Source organism: Salmo trutta, chromosome 16, assembly GCF_901001165.1.
Source record: "Salmo trutta chromosome 16, fSalTru1.1, whole genome shotgun sequence".
Lineage (NCBI taxonomy): Eukaryota > Metazoa > Chordata > Actinopteri > Salmoniformes > Salmonidae > Salmo > Salmo trutta.
Window position 1 is genome coordinate 61,264,959 of NC_042972.1, and position 19,259 is coordinate 61,284,217.

General features: G+C 40.6%; 1 protein-coding gene across 2 annotated transcripts; it reads right to left on the reverse strand.

Moving 5' to 3' along the window:
• Positions 1-2,759: 2,759 nt before the first annotated feature.
• Positions 2,760-5,477, reverse strand: LOC115151150 (trichohyalin-like). 2 transcript variants are annotated; one of them, XR_003867227.1, is made up of 3 exons: positions 4,637-5,477; positions 3,506-4,051; positions 2,760-3,352 (listed from the first exon to the last, which is right to left on the reverse strand). XR_003867227.1 is itself a non-coding variant. In XM_029695162.1 (2 exons), exons 1-2 carry the CDS (start codon positions 5,409-5,411, stop codon positions 3,588-3,590), a joined length of 1,239 nt encoding a protein of 412 aa, XP_029551022.1. In that variant the 5' UTR covers positions 5,412-5,477; the 3' UTR covers positions 2,760-3,587. The 2 variants fall into 2 exon arrangements, 1 of the variants encoding a protein (XP_029551022.1); XM_029695162.1 differs by having other exon boundaries at positions 2,760-4,051.
• Between the last annotated feature and the right edge of the window lie 13,782 nt (positions 5,478-19,259).

A 19,259-nucleotide genomic window follows, 5' to 3' on the forward strand; every position in this document is an offset into this window, starting at 1 on the left:
GATATTTTTCATTTACAGACAATTGTATGCATTGCAGTTTTAAGACGGTTCCTTAACCCTCTGAGCAGAGGATAGCACATTTTAATCTACATTTCACCTCCAAAAAGGAAATATGACACCGAATTGGAAAAACAAGGGGTTTAACTTATTCACTATCGTCAGCCGATTTAGAATATTAAATGTATGTTTTTTATTTATTTAACCTTTATTTAACTAGGCAATTGAGTTAAGAACAAATTTGTATTTGCAATGACGGCCTAGAAACAGTAGGTTAACTGCCTTGTTCAGGGGAGGAATGACAGATCTTTACCTTGTCAGCTCGGGGATTCTATCTAGCAACCTTTCGGTTACTGGCTCAACACTCTAACCACTAGGCTACCTGCCGCCCCCAGTAGCCTAGTCATCCTTGCATGTTCCGTTGAAGAGGTATTGAAGAGCAAAGTCTGAATTTTAATATAAAGCTAACTTCACCGCTGTAAAACACTGTATGATTGAATCATCCAATTTTGATTCACCAATAAAAACGGTGAGCTCATCTTTTAATAATAATGTATTCATCATAGAATCATCTTTGATTATAGTATTGTTAGTGGCGAGCCGTCATTTAGGGCAGGTGGGGCGGAGCCACACCCGTTTTGAGCACCACGTGTTTAGCAAATATATATATATATATATATGTGTATATATACATATATATATATATATATATATATATGTTGCTTGTTTTTCATGTTATTTTGGCATTAATATGTGTCACATATCAGTTTGCAAACAATGTAAAAAAGAAAATGTAATCATTGAGTTAATAAAGCCTCATACAGACATGGTATGTTTTTGCTTTCTTTCTTTTTCCTTGTCATTTGAAGAGAACTTATGAAGAGAAATTATAGATTAAATGTATCGGTGCTCATCAACCATTGGACATAAACATTACACAACAAGTTGGAAATCGCAAATTCAACAATGGGTGGTTTGGAAGGAATCAGTGGCTAACTACAAGCTTAACAAAGCAATCATTTACATTACATTTACATTTAAGTCATTTAGCAGACGCTCTTATCCAGAGCGACTTACAAATTGGTGCATTCACCTTATGATATCCAGTGGAACAACCACTTTACAATAGTGCATCTAAATCTTTTAGGGGGGGGGGGTTAGAAGGATTACTTTATCCTATCCCAGGTATTCCTTAAAGAGGTGGGGTTTCAGGTGTCTCCGGAAGGTGGTGATTGACTCCGCTGTCCTGGCGTCGTGAGGGAGCTTGTTCCACCATTGGGGTGCCAGAGCAGCGAACAGTTTTGACTGGGCTGAGCTATTCAGCATGACTTCTGCCGCATTCAAAACAACTAGAAACTTGGAACTGGGAAATCTTAGACTTCAGTGAGTTCAAGACAACTGGGAACTCCGACTGGGAAAACAAGTTTCGAACGGTCATTCAACTCGGAATTCCAAGTCGGGAACTCGGGCCTCTTTCTTGTGCTCTGACCTGAAGATCACTGACTTCATGATTCAACCTTGTTTTTTATTAGTTCCCAGTTGTCTTGAAAGCACCATAAATCCAGAAAATGCCAGACTTTGATGACAAATTTTGATGAAAAACCGCCGCGACACCTTCCTGTTCAAGTGAGCACAGCACAACAAGGTGAGTCCAAAAATGTCTTGTATGCTGCTCTATAAATGATGTAATATGCCAGGGAGATATGTATACTGTAGCTAAGAAAGTAATACTAAGTGTATGTTGTGTAGTAAGCTGTTAGTAGCCCATGTGCCTCACCTTAATAATTTTGTCCCTTTCCCCTCTCATAACTTAGCCTACTGCTCTTACTTGGTGCACTTGTAGACTATAGCCTGTTTTAGAGAAATGTAATCATTAAATATTGTAAGAGCTTTCATTGTCTGCTTATATGCTCTCTTTATTTATCCTGCAGTTATGACTTGGTGTACAGGGAGATACTGTAAGAACGGCCCATGTTCAAAATTCTATCACCGTACATTTCAAAAGTGCTAAAAAAAATTGTTATATTGACTACTTACATGCTAGCTCGCTCATTAATGTCTTAATCAAAATTACGGATTGCCTCTTATCCACTCATTGTCCCCTTATGCCATAGTTTGTACATCTCAATTGTCAGTAGAAACCACATTTGTTTAAGCAAGTCAGCCATATCAGCTATGTTCTTTAAAAGGATTCACTCCATGGTGCTGAAAAGAAAGCTCTGCTGTTGGGACAGCTTTATGTAGACCCTAACAGTTTGTGGGCACCGTTTGTCAAAGTTATAGTGCAATGAATGTATTGTTTAGTGTTGTGTTGTGTAGTGGCTTTGCTGGCATGCATCTAAAACATTTTTGGGGAGTTTTCCCCACCAAGATTTACATGCTACAATCACCACTGGGTGGGTGAATTATAACACATCAACCCTGTTACCTAAGAATGTTAGAATTAGGTGAAATAAAAGTTACACTCCCCAAAAGGTACTCAATTGGTGGAATGACCCAAGAACTGAACTGGAGGTGGGAGAGCTAACGATGCGTCTACTGTTGCTCTCTCCTCAGATTCTTAGAGAAGCTATTTCAATCTGATATTTCTCCTATGGTCTAAAATAGATGTGTATAGAGGACTCCTCTCTAATATAACATGTCACACATTGTGTCAGACTGATGGAATGTTAGGTGTCTCATTGAAAGTCTAACATCTACCATGACTACTGGATGTTTCAATTCTAATAAATAACAAAACAATCCACACCGTAACAACAATATTGCTTTTTTAATAACTGCTTTTATTAAAGTGTGAAACTTTGCTAACAAAAATGACATCAACTAACATCACTGGCCTGACTTGAGCAGCTCTGCCCGGGGATGGAGCCAGCAACTTAGCTGCTACCGGTCCGGTCCAGGCTACCTGCAGACCTCCTCCCAGACCTCCTTTTCAGCACCTCCCCTTAACAGGTGAGGTGGTGGAAACGATCAGAGTTGCGTTCAACTTGAATAAAGATGAGAAACTCTGGTCTGTGGAGCCACTGGTCTGAGGGGAGGACTTCTGTTTAAACCATGTCCATTTGAGGATATTTTCTAGGACAGTAGAGGTGGTGAGCAGAGATGAATTCAACTTGGATAAAGATGAGAATCTCTGCTCTGGGGAGGAGAGTCACTGACCTTAGATGGTTTGTTGCCTTGATAAAGAGGATACTTTCTGGCTTGAGGAGAATATAATGTTTTGTGGAGGAAATGTGGCTTGATGACTTGAAGAGGAGGAGGAATTATTGGGCGACACTTTTAATTACCAACGTAACCTCAGTGGAACTGTGGCTTCATGGAGTTCCAGCTCTAGGCAGACAGCACGTCAGGAATGCTGTAAGACATCACAGAGACAGGTAAGTATCTATATATTTACATGTGTGTTGCATGTACACTAAACCCTCACATTTGGATAATGTCACTTTTTAAAGTGACAATGTATATTTTAACAGTGTAAAACATGAATACATGTTTAAACATTATTTACCTCCTCTTAATTCTCTTCCAGATGCTTGGCCTTTTCTTGTTCTTGGAGGTTGGCTCTGATGTTTCAGCCTCTTCTGGAGCTTCTAGCTGCTGGCTCCCTGGCACCCCCTGTTGGTTCTCTGGCCACTCCTGCTGGTTCTCCAAACTCCCCTCCTGGTTCTCTGCCCATGCCTGCTGCCTCCTTGGCCCCTCCTGCTGGCTATCTCCAGATCAACAGGCTCTTGGCTTACCTGTTGGCCTGTGGCCCATCCCGGCAATGCCTGACCGTGGTTGGAATCGTGGCTGTGTTGGGTGGTTAGACACCGGGTGTTGATTTGAGCATCAGCCTCAAGATTCATCTGGTCCAGGTACTTTTCCTTCATCCTCTCTCTCTCCTCCTTCAGATTCTGATGAGTCCTTTTTTTAAGCAGGGACTGCTCTCTCCACTGCTTATTGAAATCCTCCAACTTCTTCCTTCTCTCCTCATCCTTCAGCAGCTCCGTCCTCTTCTCCCTCTCTCTCTCTGCCCGGGTCATGGTGGATATTACCCTTGGTTGTCCAGGGAAGGCTGGGAGGGGAGAAGAAGTAGAGTTCACATTCAACTTAGTGGATCTGGTATCAACTTAAATGTAATGGACACAGGGAATTAAGAATAGAAAACACAGTTGGAGCTCAATGATTCTTTAATCTTTTCAATTGAGCAAGGCATGGAATTTGTCAATAAAGTGCAATAATTCCCATCCCTAATTGACCTGACCCTAAGTTGAACATGAGTCCCAAATGGCACCTATTCTTTGTATAGTGCCAGGGCATTTGTGATAGCTTAGGGCTCCATGGCAACTAGGGGACCCCCGACCCCCCCAAAAGCCTTTTTTGTGTGTGTTTTTTAGGAACTCTTTCTGGGTCTCTACTTAGTCTTGAGAGTTAGACTAGTAGATGACATAAGGTATCATTTAAAAACGTGGTTGTTACATTAGCAGTATTTTTCTTGTTATGTCAGTCAGTCACTCAATTAGCCATGTCAGCTAACATATTCTTTGGACAGTAGTTTTATATTGAAACAATGATGCAACATGATGACTGGCTTGGAACTTATGTGTGTAGAGGAGACAAAAGAGGATGATGTCATAAGCAGAGGTAAAACAGGTCTTACCTAGGTGGACGATCTTATAGCCCTCCCTAGCCTCTCTCTGATACGTTCTCTCGATCTTTTTGAGGTTCCACTTCTCCCACTTCTTATTCACCCAGTCCACAGCTCTCCTTCGGATACTTTTATCAGGTGGGAGAATGTCCTCCTTGTCATCTTCCTTCTCCTCCTTCTCTTCACTGTTCTCTGTCTCACCCATCTTGTAATTCCCAGGGATCTCTCTTCTTTCCTCTTCTGACATCTCCTCTCTTTTGTTTGCCTTTATGGTGTTCTCTCTCTCTCTGATTAAAGCTAAATGGCCTTCAATAGCTCTCTTTCTCTCCTCCTCTCTCTTTTCCTCTCTCTGCCTCGCCTCCTCTCTTAGTCTGAACATTTCTTTCTGTCTGGCAATTCCAATCTCTCGTTTTTTATCCTGCTCCTCTTGTTGTCTTGCCCTCTCCTGTTTTCTTTCCATCTCCAGCCGTCTTTCCTCCTTCTCCCTCCTGATTTGTTGTCCTCTTTCTATGTGTTCTCGTTCCCCCTTCAACACTTCTAACCTCCTCTCTTTACGTCTATTGAAGACTTCCCGTGCTTTAGCTTTAACATTAACTACTACATCTTTCTTCATGCTTACTTCCTTTCCTCTCTCTTCTCTTTCCATGTACTCTTCCTCTGCTTTCTTAATAATCACTTCCTGCTTTTCTTCCATCTCTCTCTCCTGTTCTATCTCCAGTTCATTCTGCCCCTCATTTCTTCTTCCTACTTCCTCCCTCTCTCTCATAATCATATTTTCTTTCTCCATCTCTTTCTGTTGCTGATCTTTTAATTCCTTCTCTCCCTGATTCTCATTGTCTTTCTCCCTTTCTTTCTCTTTCTCCATTTGTTTCCGTCTCTCCTCTTGTTGTTGTCGTCTGTGTATCTCTTCTATCTTTCTCTGTATCTTCTTCTCCCTCTCTCTTCCCTCCTTCTCCATGTCAATTTGCTTCTGTTTCCATATATCTTCTTCTTCTTGATTTCTCTCAAACTTTCTCTTTTTCTCCTCTTGTTGTTGTTGTCTCTCTTTCTCTCCCATCTCTCTCTGTCTCTCTTCTTCTCTTTCTTCCTCTTCCATCTCTATTTGCTTCTGTTTACATATTTCTTCATCATTCTCTCTTTCAATCTCTCTCTGTCTCTCTTCTTCTCGTTCTTCCTCTTCCATCTCTATTTGCTTCTGTTTAAATATTTCTTCTTCATTCTCTCTTTCAATCTCTGTCTGTCTCTCTTCTTCTCTTTCCAAATGTTTCTGTCTCTTCTCCATTCTCTTTCTTTTGATCTCTCTCTGTCTCTCTTTGTCCCTCTCTCGTTCTTCCTCTTCCATTTCTATTTGCTTCTGTTTGTGTCTCTCCTCTTCTTCTTCTCTCTCCATCTCCTTCTTCTTCTCATCTTCTTGGTGTCTCTGTTTTGGTATTTTCTCCATTCTCTTTCTTTCTACATCTTTCTGTTTGTTGTTCTCACCCTCCATCTTCTCCTCCATGTCCATTTGGTTCTGTTTCCATAGATTTTTGTCTGTTTCCATATTTTCTAATTCTATCAGCTGTTCCTTGATTTTCTTGAAGACTTCCTCCAATTCAGACGTCTTTTTGTCATTGATGAGGGCTGTCTCCATCTCCATCGCTCTCTCCACTCTATTTTTCATCTCCTCTTCACTTCGTCTCCAATCATTTTCTCTCTCTCTGTCTCTATCAAATGTTCTCTCTGGTTCAGTCTCGTCTTTCAATCTAATCTCTTCTTTCATTCTCGCAACCTCTATGTCTAACACTAGTACATTTTGGTGAACCTGTTTCACTCTCTCATTCTGTCTTCTATACGCTTCTTTCGCTCTTTCAAATTTGATTTTGTATTGCATTTCTTTTGTTGTCATATCTTCTTTCAGTCTCTCAACCTCTCTCTAACTCTTTTGCCTTTTCGTTAACCAGTTTGACTTTCTCGTTCTCTGCAATACGCATGTCTCTTTCTCTTTCAAATATTATCTTCTTTTCAATCTCTTTCAATCTATCAATCTCTTGTTCTAACGCTTTTATCGTTTCTTCTGCCTGTTTCACTTTCTTCTTCATTTCTTGTCTTTCAAATTCTGGTTTTCTCTCCCTTTCCATCTCCCTTTCTCTCTCTCTTTCCCTCTCTCTTTCCCTCTCTCTTTCTGTCTCAATAGGTTTGTTGTTCCAGGCCAGTCTTGGTCGCTGATCCTCCAGACTTTCTGCCATAGCCTCAATCTCTCTATCTCTTGCTTCATTTTAAAAGGTGAAATTAGTGATAATCTATGACCAAGACATACTTTCAAAGGATTTGCAGAGAATGATACATAGAAATACAACCTAGACCTAGGTAATTGAATCAAACACTGGACAACATCAATAGCAGGGTTATTTTGATCAATTCATCTGGACAATTCATTGTCAATTAATATATTGACATGTTTGAAAAAATTACGAGACATTTTATGGACAAATACAAACACACAACTAGCTTGCCCATTCAGTTAGAGGTTTGAGAAATTCCCGTTGCAATTTGTGTGATGTTATAACAATGTTGCCTCTGATGTTTATTCTTGCAGAAATTACTCCTACAAATGATGTTTCACTAATGCAATTATTTACAACCTGCGCACATACAGTTATCAACAACAACAACAGTAATGATGTTAATAAGAAGTGGATATTCAACCGGCAGAAGAAAGGCATAGGGGTTGAGATAAATGAAGGTTAGGTTCAGGACCTAGGGTTGGGTTAAGGTAAAGGTTAGGTATAGTTTCAGTGAGGTCAAGGTAAGGGTTAATGTTAAGGAAAGGCATAAAAGTTAACATTGGGTTAGTGTACCGCTGTCCACCGTCATTCATTTTCAGCTGGGTGAATATACACTGCCTTTTAATAATAACAATGACATGTCTTACGTGGGCCAGTTGTAGATGCACCATCAGTAGCTCCAGCAGATGTTTGACTCTCTTGATCTCCTGCATTTTTCTCTGGTTCTCCATCGCTTCTGTGACTCTCTCTGCCTCCCTCTGTCTCTCTGCTTCTCTCTGTCTCTCTGCTTCTCTCTGTCTCTCTGCCTCCCTCTGTCTCTCTGCCTCTCTCTGGCTCTCTGCCTCCCTCTGTCTCTCTGCTTCTCTCTGACTCTCTGACTCCCTCTGTCTCTCTGCCTCTCTCTGGCTCTCTGCCTCTCTCTGGCTCTCTGACTCCCTCAGTCTCAGGATCTCAGCCTTCCACTCATTCATTAGACCCCTTTCTACTCTTCTTTTCCTCCTTTCCTCTTTTAAAAGGGATCTGAGATGGTCTGTCTCAGACTGTAGATGTTCAATGATCTTGTCCTTCTCCGTTCCATCATTGCTCTTCTTCTTTTCCTCCTCCCAGAGGCAGACTTGAAGTCTGTCCATCTCCTTCTTCTGATTTCGGATCGTTCAATCCTTACCTCTCAACTCAAGCATGTGGGCTTCCTTCGTTGTACAGGTCTTCTTCTCTTCTCTCAGGAACTGAAACTCCATCTCTGCCTGCTTGTAGCTGGGAGGAAAGGAATGTCAACACATTATTTAGGAAGTGAACTCAGACAATTTATTACAGCGTTAAAATAATAATTAAACCTCTGCGCAATTAAACTGTCTTTAATAACACAACTCACACAACTGTGACTTCCAGTACGTGAATGTAATGAGTTGACTGTCCATGATGGCCAGAGGTGGGTAATGTGTAGCTCTGGTCCAGGGCGTTACGTACAGCTTGCAGACACTGAGCCTTCCTTCAACATAATGCCCTGGACCAGAGCTAGGTTATGTGATGAATGACTTACAGACTGTTCCACATGATAGGAGGGGGTAAGAAGACAGTCCCAGTAGGAGACGGAGATCGTCCAGAAGAAGAAGAGGTGTCCATCTTCTCAGAGACTGTAGTAAAGGTCTACAAGTTTTATTTCTGGAAAATAAAGAGATGCCTTCGTTCAGCAACAATGTGTGTTTCTATGTTTCTGTCACTAGATGGGGCCATTGTACACAACATTTACTCACCAGGTCAGTGAATTCAGAAATAGTCTACACACTACAGTACTCAAGCTCTAGCCTACAACCCATCATGCATCAGCACAAGTAATATAATAATACCTCATCACAACTTCATAATCACAGTACACCTGGATTGTGTTCACAAAGTGTTTCAGGGTAGGAGTGCTGATCTAGGATCAGATCCCCCGTCCATCAAAACGTATTCAGTTGGATTTAAAAGACAAAACTGATTATTGATCAGCACTCCTTCTATGAGACTTTGTGAATATGAGCCTGTGTGAAAGAACCTTTCTGGCATATGCTGGCTAGACAGTACACAGACAGACAGATAGTCCGACAGACAGACAGATAAGTCAGCAAGACAGACATATAGAAGAGTAGATATAGATGGACTGATTGATAGCAACAGAAAAAAACAAAGATATAATTGTATTTTATAATGTCAGAAAGAAAAAACATTTCAAATACATTAACGTTCACCTTCACATGTGTTATCTTACCATGACAGAATTATAGGCTAAGTAGGCTAGCGGTTGGTTCATGTATTGTAAACTTGTGTAAATATTTGACTCACCTCAAATCACACGTGTCAAAGCGCAGTTTTAGTGTGGAACCGAATAATATCTTTGGCATTAACTTTCTCTGGTCTGGAGCTGTATTGTTGCGTCATTTGAAACGCTTGAGCGTCATAATCGGTTCACCGCGCCTGCTTGATTGACAGCTAGGGGTTCTCCTGCGCATCAGTGTCCAAAAGTCGATATTGTTGAGCTACTCATAATTGATAAAGACATTTATAACCATTTTCACTTGACTTTTATTTCGTGTATTTTTGCCTAAGTTTATTTGGTAGTCTATGTTGTGTGATTTCTCTTTGTATGGACCTAAAGTTCAATGAAATACAAACAGCAACCATAGCCTACAAACATTTCCCACACAAATACAAATGTGGGTGTTTAGTGAGTACACAAAATAATAACAGGACAGCCATAACTGTACAAACAAACATACAATCACAACTCTTGGGCGCCAAATATTCAATGTAAAAGCCAAAAGGTAGGCTAACATGAAGTCCGATTCTGAAATGCGAGTCAACAATTGAAGAACTCGTTTTTAAGCATGAAATAAATCCTCGTGGACCAGATTGACCCGCTCTCCCCACTATGTATTGTTTCTGCAGTGAGGATTCACCCCCTTTAGACAATGATGTTGTAATTTATCTGCAGAAAAACGTTGATCTGAGCTCAACAAGCAGTAGTAGCAGTATGCAAATCAGAGAGCCAGATGAATGGATCTTTCACCGATGCATTTCGGTTCCTGACGTTCAACAAAAAGATCCGTTCAAAAAGAGCCGTTCGTTCGTGAACGACACATCACCACACTGTAGTTCTCCACCATTGCGTATCGTGAGCTGGAGGAGCGTTCGTCCAACCTCTCATCCAAGTAAATGGCAGCGGCGCATCATCCATCCGCTGAATGTCCCAAGGGAGGGAGGATAGTTTACGATGCAACAAGCGTTTGGGGAGCACATTCATTGAAACGCAATGAGTGTTTTTAAATTGTTGAGGGACTCTTGCTCCAGGGGAAATCTCAGCAGCGATGTCTCTGCTGTGTGTCAGAGGTGGGATCTTTACCTTCTTCACTATGCTTATTATACTGTACATATCTGTCACATTAATCACATTGCACTCAGGAAAGTTGTCTGTAGGCTATTGGGGAGATGCGCATAGCCCGTTGAGTTGTCACGTTCCAGTCCAAACATGACCTGGGATGTGAGAAGGGAGCTATTCTATAACACATGTAGATGACATGTTGTCTTTATATGTAGATTATATTTTGGTTTTATATTTCATATTTGATTGATGATTAGGCCTATGACTTTTGATTCCATTTGGCTACCTTGCACCATATTGTCCTCTCTTGCTATATCTTACACTTTATGCCCTTGTGCTGATCTTCTCTCTAAACAATAATCATGATAGTGTGAATGAGTTGAGTAAACTACACTGTTGTTATCTTCTCAGTCTGTACTGTACTGTCCCTGGAAGACCCTCCACATAGTTCACCTAGATCCAGTCCACTTTGTACCGCTGGTCAACTAATCATCAAAACCTCTGATTAGTGAATCAGGTGTGCTGGTGGTGGAATACATGATATGAACTGGTTAGGGGGAGGACAGGTTTGAGAAGGGAGAGACTAAATGGACTTTTCTGACCAACATCCCATTGACAGCCCGTCTGGCCAAAACCTGAAACTGACCCTAAAATTCACCTTAACCTTAACCCTAACATTAACCAAACCTTTAAGCCTTAAAGGTAGTCTCATCATGGGTGTGATTCAGACTGTAGTTTCTCCCTGTGTCCAGTAAACCTCCTCTCATCATGGGTGTGATTCAGGACTGTAGTTTCTCCCTGTGTCCAGTAAACCTCCTCTCATCATGGGTGTGATTCAGACTGTAGTTTCTCCATGTGTCTCCAGTAAACTTCCTCTCATCATTGGTGTGATTCAGACTGTAGTTTCTCCATGTGTCTCCAGTAAACTTCCTCTCATCATGGGTGTGATTCAGACTGTAGTTTCTCCATGTGTCTCCAGTAAACCTCCTCTCATCATGGGTGTGATTCAGACTGTAGTTTCTCCATGTGTCTCCAGTAAACCTCCTCTCATCATGGGTGTGATTCAGACTGTAGTTTCTCCCCGTGTGTCCAGTAAACCTCCTCTCATCATGGGTGTGATTCAGCCTGAAGCTGGAGAGGCCAGTAGCAACCAGGCGATCACTTTATTACTAGTTGGGGATGGATAGCCTCTCTAGAGTCACAGTAGGGCATTTCCATGTAAAAGGACCCAGGAGCACCAATGTGACGTTCATAGGAGCATGTGTAATTTGGTGTCAAATGAAATCTAAGAGTATACATTTTGGGGAAATATTATTCTAGATACATTTTTCAACCAGTGAAGGCTTTGATTTATGGGTAAACAGATGGAAAAGGGATTTTAGAAAACATTACCCAGAAAAAGTCTAAAAAGGTCCAATTGTCACCGTTGACGTCTGGAATGGAGGACCAAAACGCAGCAGGAATGTGGATGCTCATCTTGATATTTATTTTAACTCAAAAGGGAACACCAAAATAATAAACAAAGGACGAACGATCAACAGAACAGTCTTGTAAGGCTCACACACGCAAAACAAGAAACAATCTCCCACAAACACTAAACCAAACACATACCCATATATAGGACTCTCAATCAGAGGCAACGAGAAAGCACCTGCCTCCAATTGAGAGTCCAACCCCCCATTAACCTAAACATAGACATACAACCAACTAGACTAAACATAGAAATACATAAACAAGGAACAGTGCCCCAAAACCCCGGAATACATAAATCAAATACCCTTCACCAAAAACACCACCCCGAACCACATAAAACAAATACCCTCTGCCACGTCCTGACCAAACTACAATAACAAATAACCCTTATACGGGTCAGGACGTGACACCAATATTAGAACTACATAAAAACAGAATAATGTTGACGTAAAGACCCCTGACTACTAATATCAACACTTACATTTGGTTTTGGAGAAATTGTTTAAGTTTAAGAAATATTGCTTTGTGCCTTGTAATTCCGCTTAAGATATTTTCACATTTGTCTTTGTGAGGAGGGAGGATAATTAACGTTCACAGAAGTAACAAGTAATGGTAGAGCTAACAATTAGTTCTAGTGATATTTCTGATGTATATTTTGTTTGTGAATTATTAAGTGATTAAAACTAGTATTTCCGTTACGAAATTGGTAGCGGAATTACCAAAAATTCTGTAACCGAATTACTGCAACTGAATTGGCTAAAATGGGAAATCATAATAGTCACAAACCACAATTGGGTCACCTGGTACTGTCCTCCTTTCCACTGGCATATTGTTCAGCTCATAAATGTTTTCTTTCTCTTCTCTGGTCGTCAAACCAATCGTGTTAAATCAGTCTGAGTCTAGACAATCTCTCTCTCTCTCTCTCTCTCTCTCTCTCTCTCTCTCTCTCTCTCTCTCTCTCTCTGTGTTGATTCAGTCTGTCTTTACTGAGTCACTCTGACCAGACAGTCAATTTGGAAAAAGCTATAAATTACTGGAGGTCTGTGCTAAACGGTGCTACAACCATTATATTATAAACCACTAACATGTAAGATAACACTGACTGAGATCAACTAGCCTAGAGCTAGCTAGCGCATAGAGAAGCTAAATTTAGTTAGCATCAAGTTAGCAAACTTATAAACGCTATTTTTGTAGAAATATTAACGCATTTTATCGTGACATCACATATATTACCTGAACTAAACTGGGTCTTTGTTGAAAGAAAATAAAACAAATAGGATCTAAAACGTTGTTGAAAAAAAGTACAGAAAGTTCGGACGCCATCTTGATCCCTTCTCTTACATGTAAACCATTAGCAACCTAGCCAACGTCACAGCTCCCCCTAGCAGCAGTAATCATATACATTACTTTAAATGCAAATACCTGGGAGGCCTAGAAAATGATACAAGGAATGGCTCCATCAGATAACAAATGAAATAAACATAAAAAATATGACATTCATATTTGTGTGTGGCACATAAACACATGGCATATGCTTGGGTGTTACCTTAGCATCTCTGATCTGCTTGCCTCAGTGGTGGAAAAAGTACTCAATTGTCATTCTTGAGTAAAAGTAAAGATACCTTAATAGAAAATGACTCAAGTAAAAGTGAGTGTCACCCAGTGAAATACTACTTAAGTAAAAGTCTAAAAGTATTTGGTTTTAAATATACTTAAGTATCAAAAGTAAATGGAATATACTGGTGTGGTGTGGGGGCTGTGCTTTGGCAAAGTGGGTGGGGTTATATCCTGCCTGTTTGGCCCTGTCCGGGGGTATCATCGGATGGGGCCACAGTGTTTTCTGATCCCTCCTGTCTCAGCCTCCAGTATTTATGCTGCAGTAGTTTATGTGTCGGGGGGCTAGGGTCAGTCTGTTACATCTGGAGTATTTCTCTTGTCTTAGCCGGTGTCCTGTGTGAATTTAAATATGCTCTCTCTAATTCTCTCTTTCTCTCTTTCTGTCTTTCTCTCGGAGGACCTGAGCCCTAGGACCATGCCTCAGGACTACCTGGCATGATGACTCCTTGCTGTCCCCAGTCCACCTGGCCGTGCTGCTGCTCCAGTTTCAACTGTTCTGCCTGCGGCTATGGAACCCTGACCTGTTCACCGGACGTGCTTGTTGCACCCTCGACAACTACTATGATTATTATTATTTGACCATGCTGGTCATTTATGAACATTTTAACATCTTGACCATGTTCTGTTATAATATCCACCCTGCACAGCCAGAAGAGGATTGGCCACCCCTCATAGCCTGGTTCCTCTCTAGGTTTCTTCCTAGGTTTTTGCCTTTCTAGGGATGTTTTTCCTAGGGAGTTTTTCCTAGCCACCGTGCTTCTTTCACCTGCATTGCTTGCTGTCTGGGGTTTTAGGCTGGGTTTCTGTACAGCACTTTGAGATATCAGCTGAAGTACGAAGGGCTATATAAATACATTTGATTTGATTTTGATTTGAATATCTCAAATGTACTTAAGTATCAAAAGTAAAAGTACAAGTGTAAACCATTTCAAATTCCTTATATTAAGCAAACCAGACGGCACAATTTTCTTTTTTTTTAAATGTATTTGCGGATAGCCAGGGGCACACTCCAACACTCAGATATAATTTACAAATGAAGCGTTTGTGTTTAGTGAGTCCGCCAGATCAGAGGCAGGAGGGATGACCAGGGATGTTCTCTTGATAAGTGTGTGAATTGGACCGTTTTCCTGTCAAAATGTACCAAGTACTTTTGGATGTCAGGGAAAATGTATGGAGTAAAAAGTACATTATTTTCGTTAGGAATGGAGTGAAGTAAAAGTAAAAGTTGGCAAAAATATAAATAGTCAAATAAAGTACAGATACCCCAAAAAACGACTTAAAAAAAAGACTTAAGTAGTACTTTAAGTAGTTTTACTTAAGTACTTTACACCACTGGCTACATTGGTAGCCTTCCCTTGTAACGAGCATCAGCGATATTGGACTCACTCACCACCTGTTATTACCTCCCCTATATTTGTCAGTTCCCCAGCTCTGTTCCCCGCTTCTGCATTAATAGTTTTTTGTTTGTATTACTAGGTTGCTGATGCTGTTCCTGTCTCGTTCCATGTCCGTTCTTTATTAAATGTTTGACTCCCCGTACCTGCTTCGTCTCTCCAGCATCATTCCACGTGACAGGATTAGCTGTTTGTATCTAGTCTCTTAATAACGGTGCAACGGTGCAAGCTAGACACACTTAATAACGGTTAATAACGGTGCTTAACGGTGCAAGCTAGACACATGTTATCTTTTGTTTACATGTGAGCATGTCTTTTTCTGTCGGTCCTGTCAATGTTGAGTGATCACACATGCCTCAGCACACATAGGAGGTTACTTTGCCTGCTTGTAAATGTGTGCTAAAAGTGGGGATGTTTCATATTATTTCAGATGATCTTAACTCCCCACCACAAATGAACCATTTATTTTATTACAGAAAACCACTGAACCACCACTGCAATATAGGTCTACACTAATAAAAAGAGGTGCTTTCTACAACCTAAAAGGATTCTTCTGCTGTCCGCATAGGAGAACCCTTTTTGGTTCCAGGTAGAACGCCTTCTGTGCCTAGGTAGAACACTTTTGGGCTCCATTCCACAGAGGGTTCTACCTGGACCCAAAAAGGATTTTCCTTTGGTGACAGCCAAGAACCCTGAAATAATCTGTCTGAAAACAATTGTTGGAAAAATTACTTGTGTCATGTACAAAGTAGATGCCCTAACCGACTTGCCAAAACTATAGTTTGTTAACAAGAAATTTGTGGAGTGGTTGAAAAACAAGTTTTAATGACTCCAACCTAAGTGTATGTAAACTTCCGACTTCAACTGTATGTACAGTCCTTTCTAGTGTGGCGACACATTAGTTGAACAGGAGAACAGGATGAGGTGGCTTGTGGAGGGAGAGCAGTGGGGGGGGGGGGGTAGAACAGCTCCAGGGAAGTTGATTGGATGCTCTGGCTCATCACTAAAAGAAAGAAAGATTTAGATATTAGTTCGACATTGCCATAGTTCAACAGCTGAAAAGCCTTCATTAACATACTCCCAGAGATAGAAAGACATCCAGTATTCACTGAATGAAGTAGCCTATTTACAATTTCATTCATCAATTAAATAAATGATACTATAGCACATTCAATGACGTTATTATTGTAGACTATAGGCTACTCCTGTATCTACCTTCTACATTACCGTAATCATTGAATGAAGCAGCTTACCCATCCACATTTACAATGGTAGGTGTGGTGGTTGTAGGGATGGTAGGTATGATAGGTGTGGTTATGGTAGGTATGGTAGGTGTAATGATGGAAGGTGTGGTGATGATAAGTGTAGTGATGGTAGGTGTGATAGGTGTGGTGATGGTAGGTGTGGTTATGTTAGGTGTGATGTAGGTGTGATAGTTGTGGTAGGTGGTTGTGGTAGGTAGGCAAGTAGGTTTGGTGGGTGTGGTGATAGTAGGTGAGGTAGCTGTGGTGATGGTAGTTGTGGTAGGTTTGGTGATGTAGGTGTGATAGATTTGGTGATGGTAGGTATGCTACTTTTGGTGATGGTAGGTGTGATGGTAATTGTGATAGGTAAGTTTGGTAGGTGTGGTGATGATGATATGGTAGGTATGGTGATGGTAGGTGTGGTAATGGTAGCTATGATAGTTGTGGTATTTGTGGTTTGTTGGTTTGGTGATGGTAGGTTTGGTAGTTGTGGTAGTTGTGGTAGGTCGATGTGGTAGTTGTGGTAGGTAGGTGTGGTAGTTGTGAGAGGTTTGTTTGTTAGATGTGGTACGCAGGCGTGGTAGATGTAGTAGGTAGATGTGCTGGTTGTGAAAGTTAGGTGTGGTAGTTGTGGTAGGTGTGGTGATTAGGTTTGGGCGGTATTCAGATTTTCATATTGTCATACCATCCTTCTCTCATACCAGATTTACAGTATTACCGGCATAGCACATGAGGGGATGCTAAAAACACAAGAAAAGCCTATGGGCATCTATTACCGGAATGCTAACAAATTAGCACAAACTGATAGCAAATTCACTTAGGACAGCTCATAATAATGTCTGGAATGAAGTCAATTGAGTGGTATCAAACACATGGAAACCACATCTTTGATGTGTTGATACCACTCCATTGACTCCATTCCAACCATTATTATGAGCCTTCGTCTCCTCAGCAGCTTCCACTGTTGCAAAGAAAGGCAAATCCAGCTCATAAAGTTATGTCAGGGATAATCAATGAGGGACTATGTGTTCTATGGTAAATAATGAACACTGTGGAACTGACCTTCCATGGACTTGCATTATTTTCCAGAGAACCCATAAAGCCCTGAGTTTTTTTTGTTTTTTTACCTTTATTTAACCTCTCTTGGGTATGTGGGACTTGACCGCCCCACCTGCGGGACACACTATTCAACAGCCAGTGAAATAGCAGAGCGCCAAATTCAAAACAACAAAAATCTCATAATTCAAATTTCTCAAACATACAACTATTATATCCCATTTTAAAGATACACTTTTCCTTAATCCAACCACATTGTCCGATTTCAAAAAGCCTTTACGGCGAAAGCATAGCATTAGATTATGTTAGCACACCACCTTGACAAGAAAAACCACACAGCCATTTTCCAAGCAAGGAGAGGCGTCACAAAAACCAGAAATACAGCTAAAATGAATCACTAACCTTTGATGATCTTCATCAGATGGCACTAATAGGACTTCAAGTTACACAATACATGTATGTTTTGCTCGATAAAGTTCATATTTATATCCAAAAACCCCATTTTACATTGGCGCGTGATGTTCAGAAAATGTATTGCCTCCAACCGCTGTGTCAGATTTCAAAATAGCTTTACGGCGAAAGCACATTGTTCAATATTCCGAGTACAGAGCTCAGCCATCAAAGCAAGCTATACAGTTACCCACCAAGTTCTGGAGTCAAAAAAAGTCAGAAATAGTATTATAAATCTTCACTTACCTTTGCTGATCTTCATCGGAATGCTCTCCCAGGACTCCCACTTCCACAAGAAATGTTTGTTTTGTTCGATAAGCTCCATATTTATGTCCAAATACCTCATTTTTGTTCTTGCCTTCAGTTGAGTTATCCAAATGCGCAATGCTCGCGCATTTTGTTGAGACGAAAAGTCAAAAAAGTTATACTACAGTTTGTAGAAACATGTCAAACGATGTATAGCATCAATCTTTAGGATGTTTTTATCATACATCTTCGATAATATTCCAACCGGACAAATGCTTTGTCTTCATTCATTATTTTTTATTAGTTCCCAGTTGTCTTGAAAGCACCATAAATCCAGAAAATGCCAGACTTTGATGACAAATTTTGATGACAAACCGCCGCGACACCTTCCTGTTCAAGTGAGCACAGCACAACAAGGTGAGTCCAAAAATGTCTTGTATGCTGCTCTATAAATGATGTAATATGCCAGGGAGATATGTATACTGTAGCTAAGAAAGTAATACTAAGTGTATGTTGTGTAGTAAGCTGTTAGTAGCCCATGTGCCTCACCTTAATAATTTTGTCCCTTTCCCCTCTCATAACTTAGCCTACTGCTCTTACTTGGTGCACTTGTAGACTATAGCCTGTTTTAGAGAAATGTAATCATTAAATATTGTAAGAGCTTTCATTGTCTGCTTATATGCTCTCTTTATTTATCCTGCAGTTATGACTTGGTGTACAGGGAGATACTGTAAGAACGGCCCATGTTCAAAATTCTATCACCGTACATTTCAAAAGTGCTAAAAAAATTGTTATATTGACTACTTACATGCTAGCTCGCTCATTAATGTCTTAATCAAAATTACGGATTGCCTCTTATCCACTCATTGTCCCCTTATGCCATAGTTTGTACATCTCAATTGTCAGTAGAAACCACATTTGTTTAACCAAGTCAGCCATATCAGCTATGTTCTTTAAAAGGATTCCCTCCATGGTGCTGAAAAGAAAGCTCTGCTGTTGGGACAGCTTTATGTAGACCCTAACAGTTTGTGGGCACCGTTTGTCAAAGTTATAGTGCAATGAATGTATTGTTTAGTGTTGTGTTGTGTAGTGGCTTTGCTGGCATGCATCTAAAACATTTTTGGGGAGTTTTCCCCACCAAGATTTACATGCTACAATCACCACTGGGTGGGTGAATTATAACACATCAACCCTGTTACCTAAGAATGTTAGAATTAGGTGAAATAAAAGTTACACTCCCCAAAAGGTACTCAATTGGTGGAATGACCCAAGAACTGAACTGGAGGTGGGAGAGCTAACGATGCATCTACTGTTGCTCTCTCCTCAGATTCTTAGAGAAGCTATTTCAATCTGATATTTCTCCTATGGTCGAAAATAGATGTGTATAGAGGACTCCTCTCTAATATAACATGTCACACATTGTGTCAGACTGATGGAATGTTAGGTGTCTCATTGAAAGTCTAACATCTACCATGACTACTGGATGTTTCAATTCTAATAAATAACAAAACAATCCACACCGTAACAACAATA

Excerpts from the sequence above, each read along its gene's own strand:
- LOC115151150 (XM_029695162.1), bottom strand. The coding sequence starts at position 5,411 with ATGGAGAAAGAAAATATGATTATGAGAGAGAGGGAGGAAGTAGGAAGA. Across the intron at positions 4,052-4,636 it reads CTATAAGATCGTCCACCTAG|CCTTCCCTGGACAACCAAGG; the intron begins GTAAGACCTGTT and ends CTCCCCTCCCAG.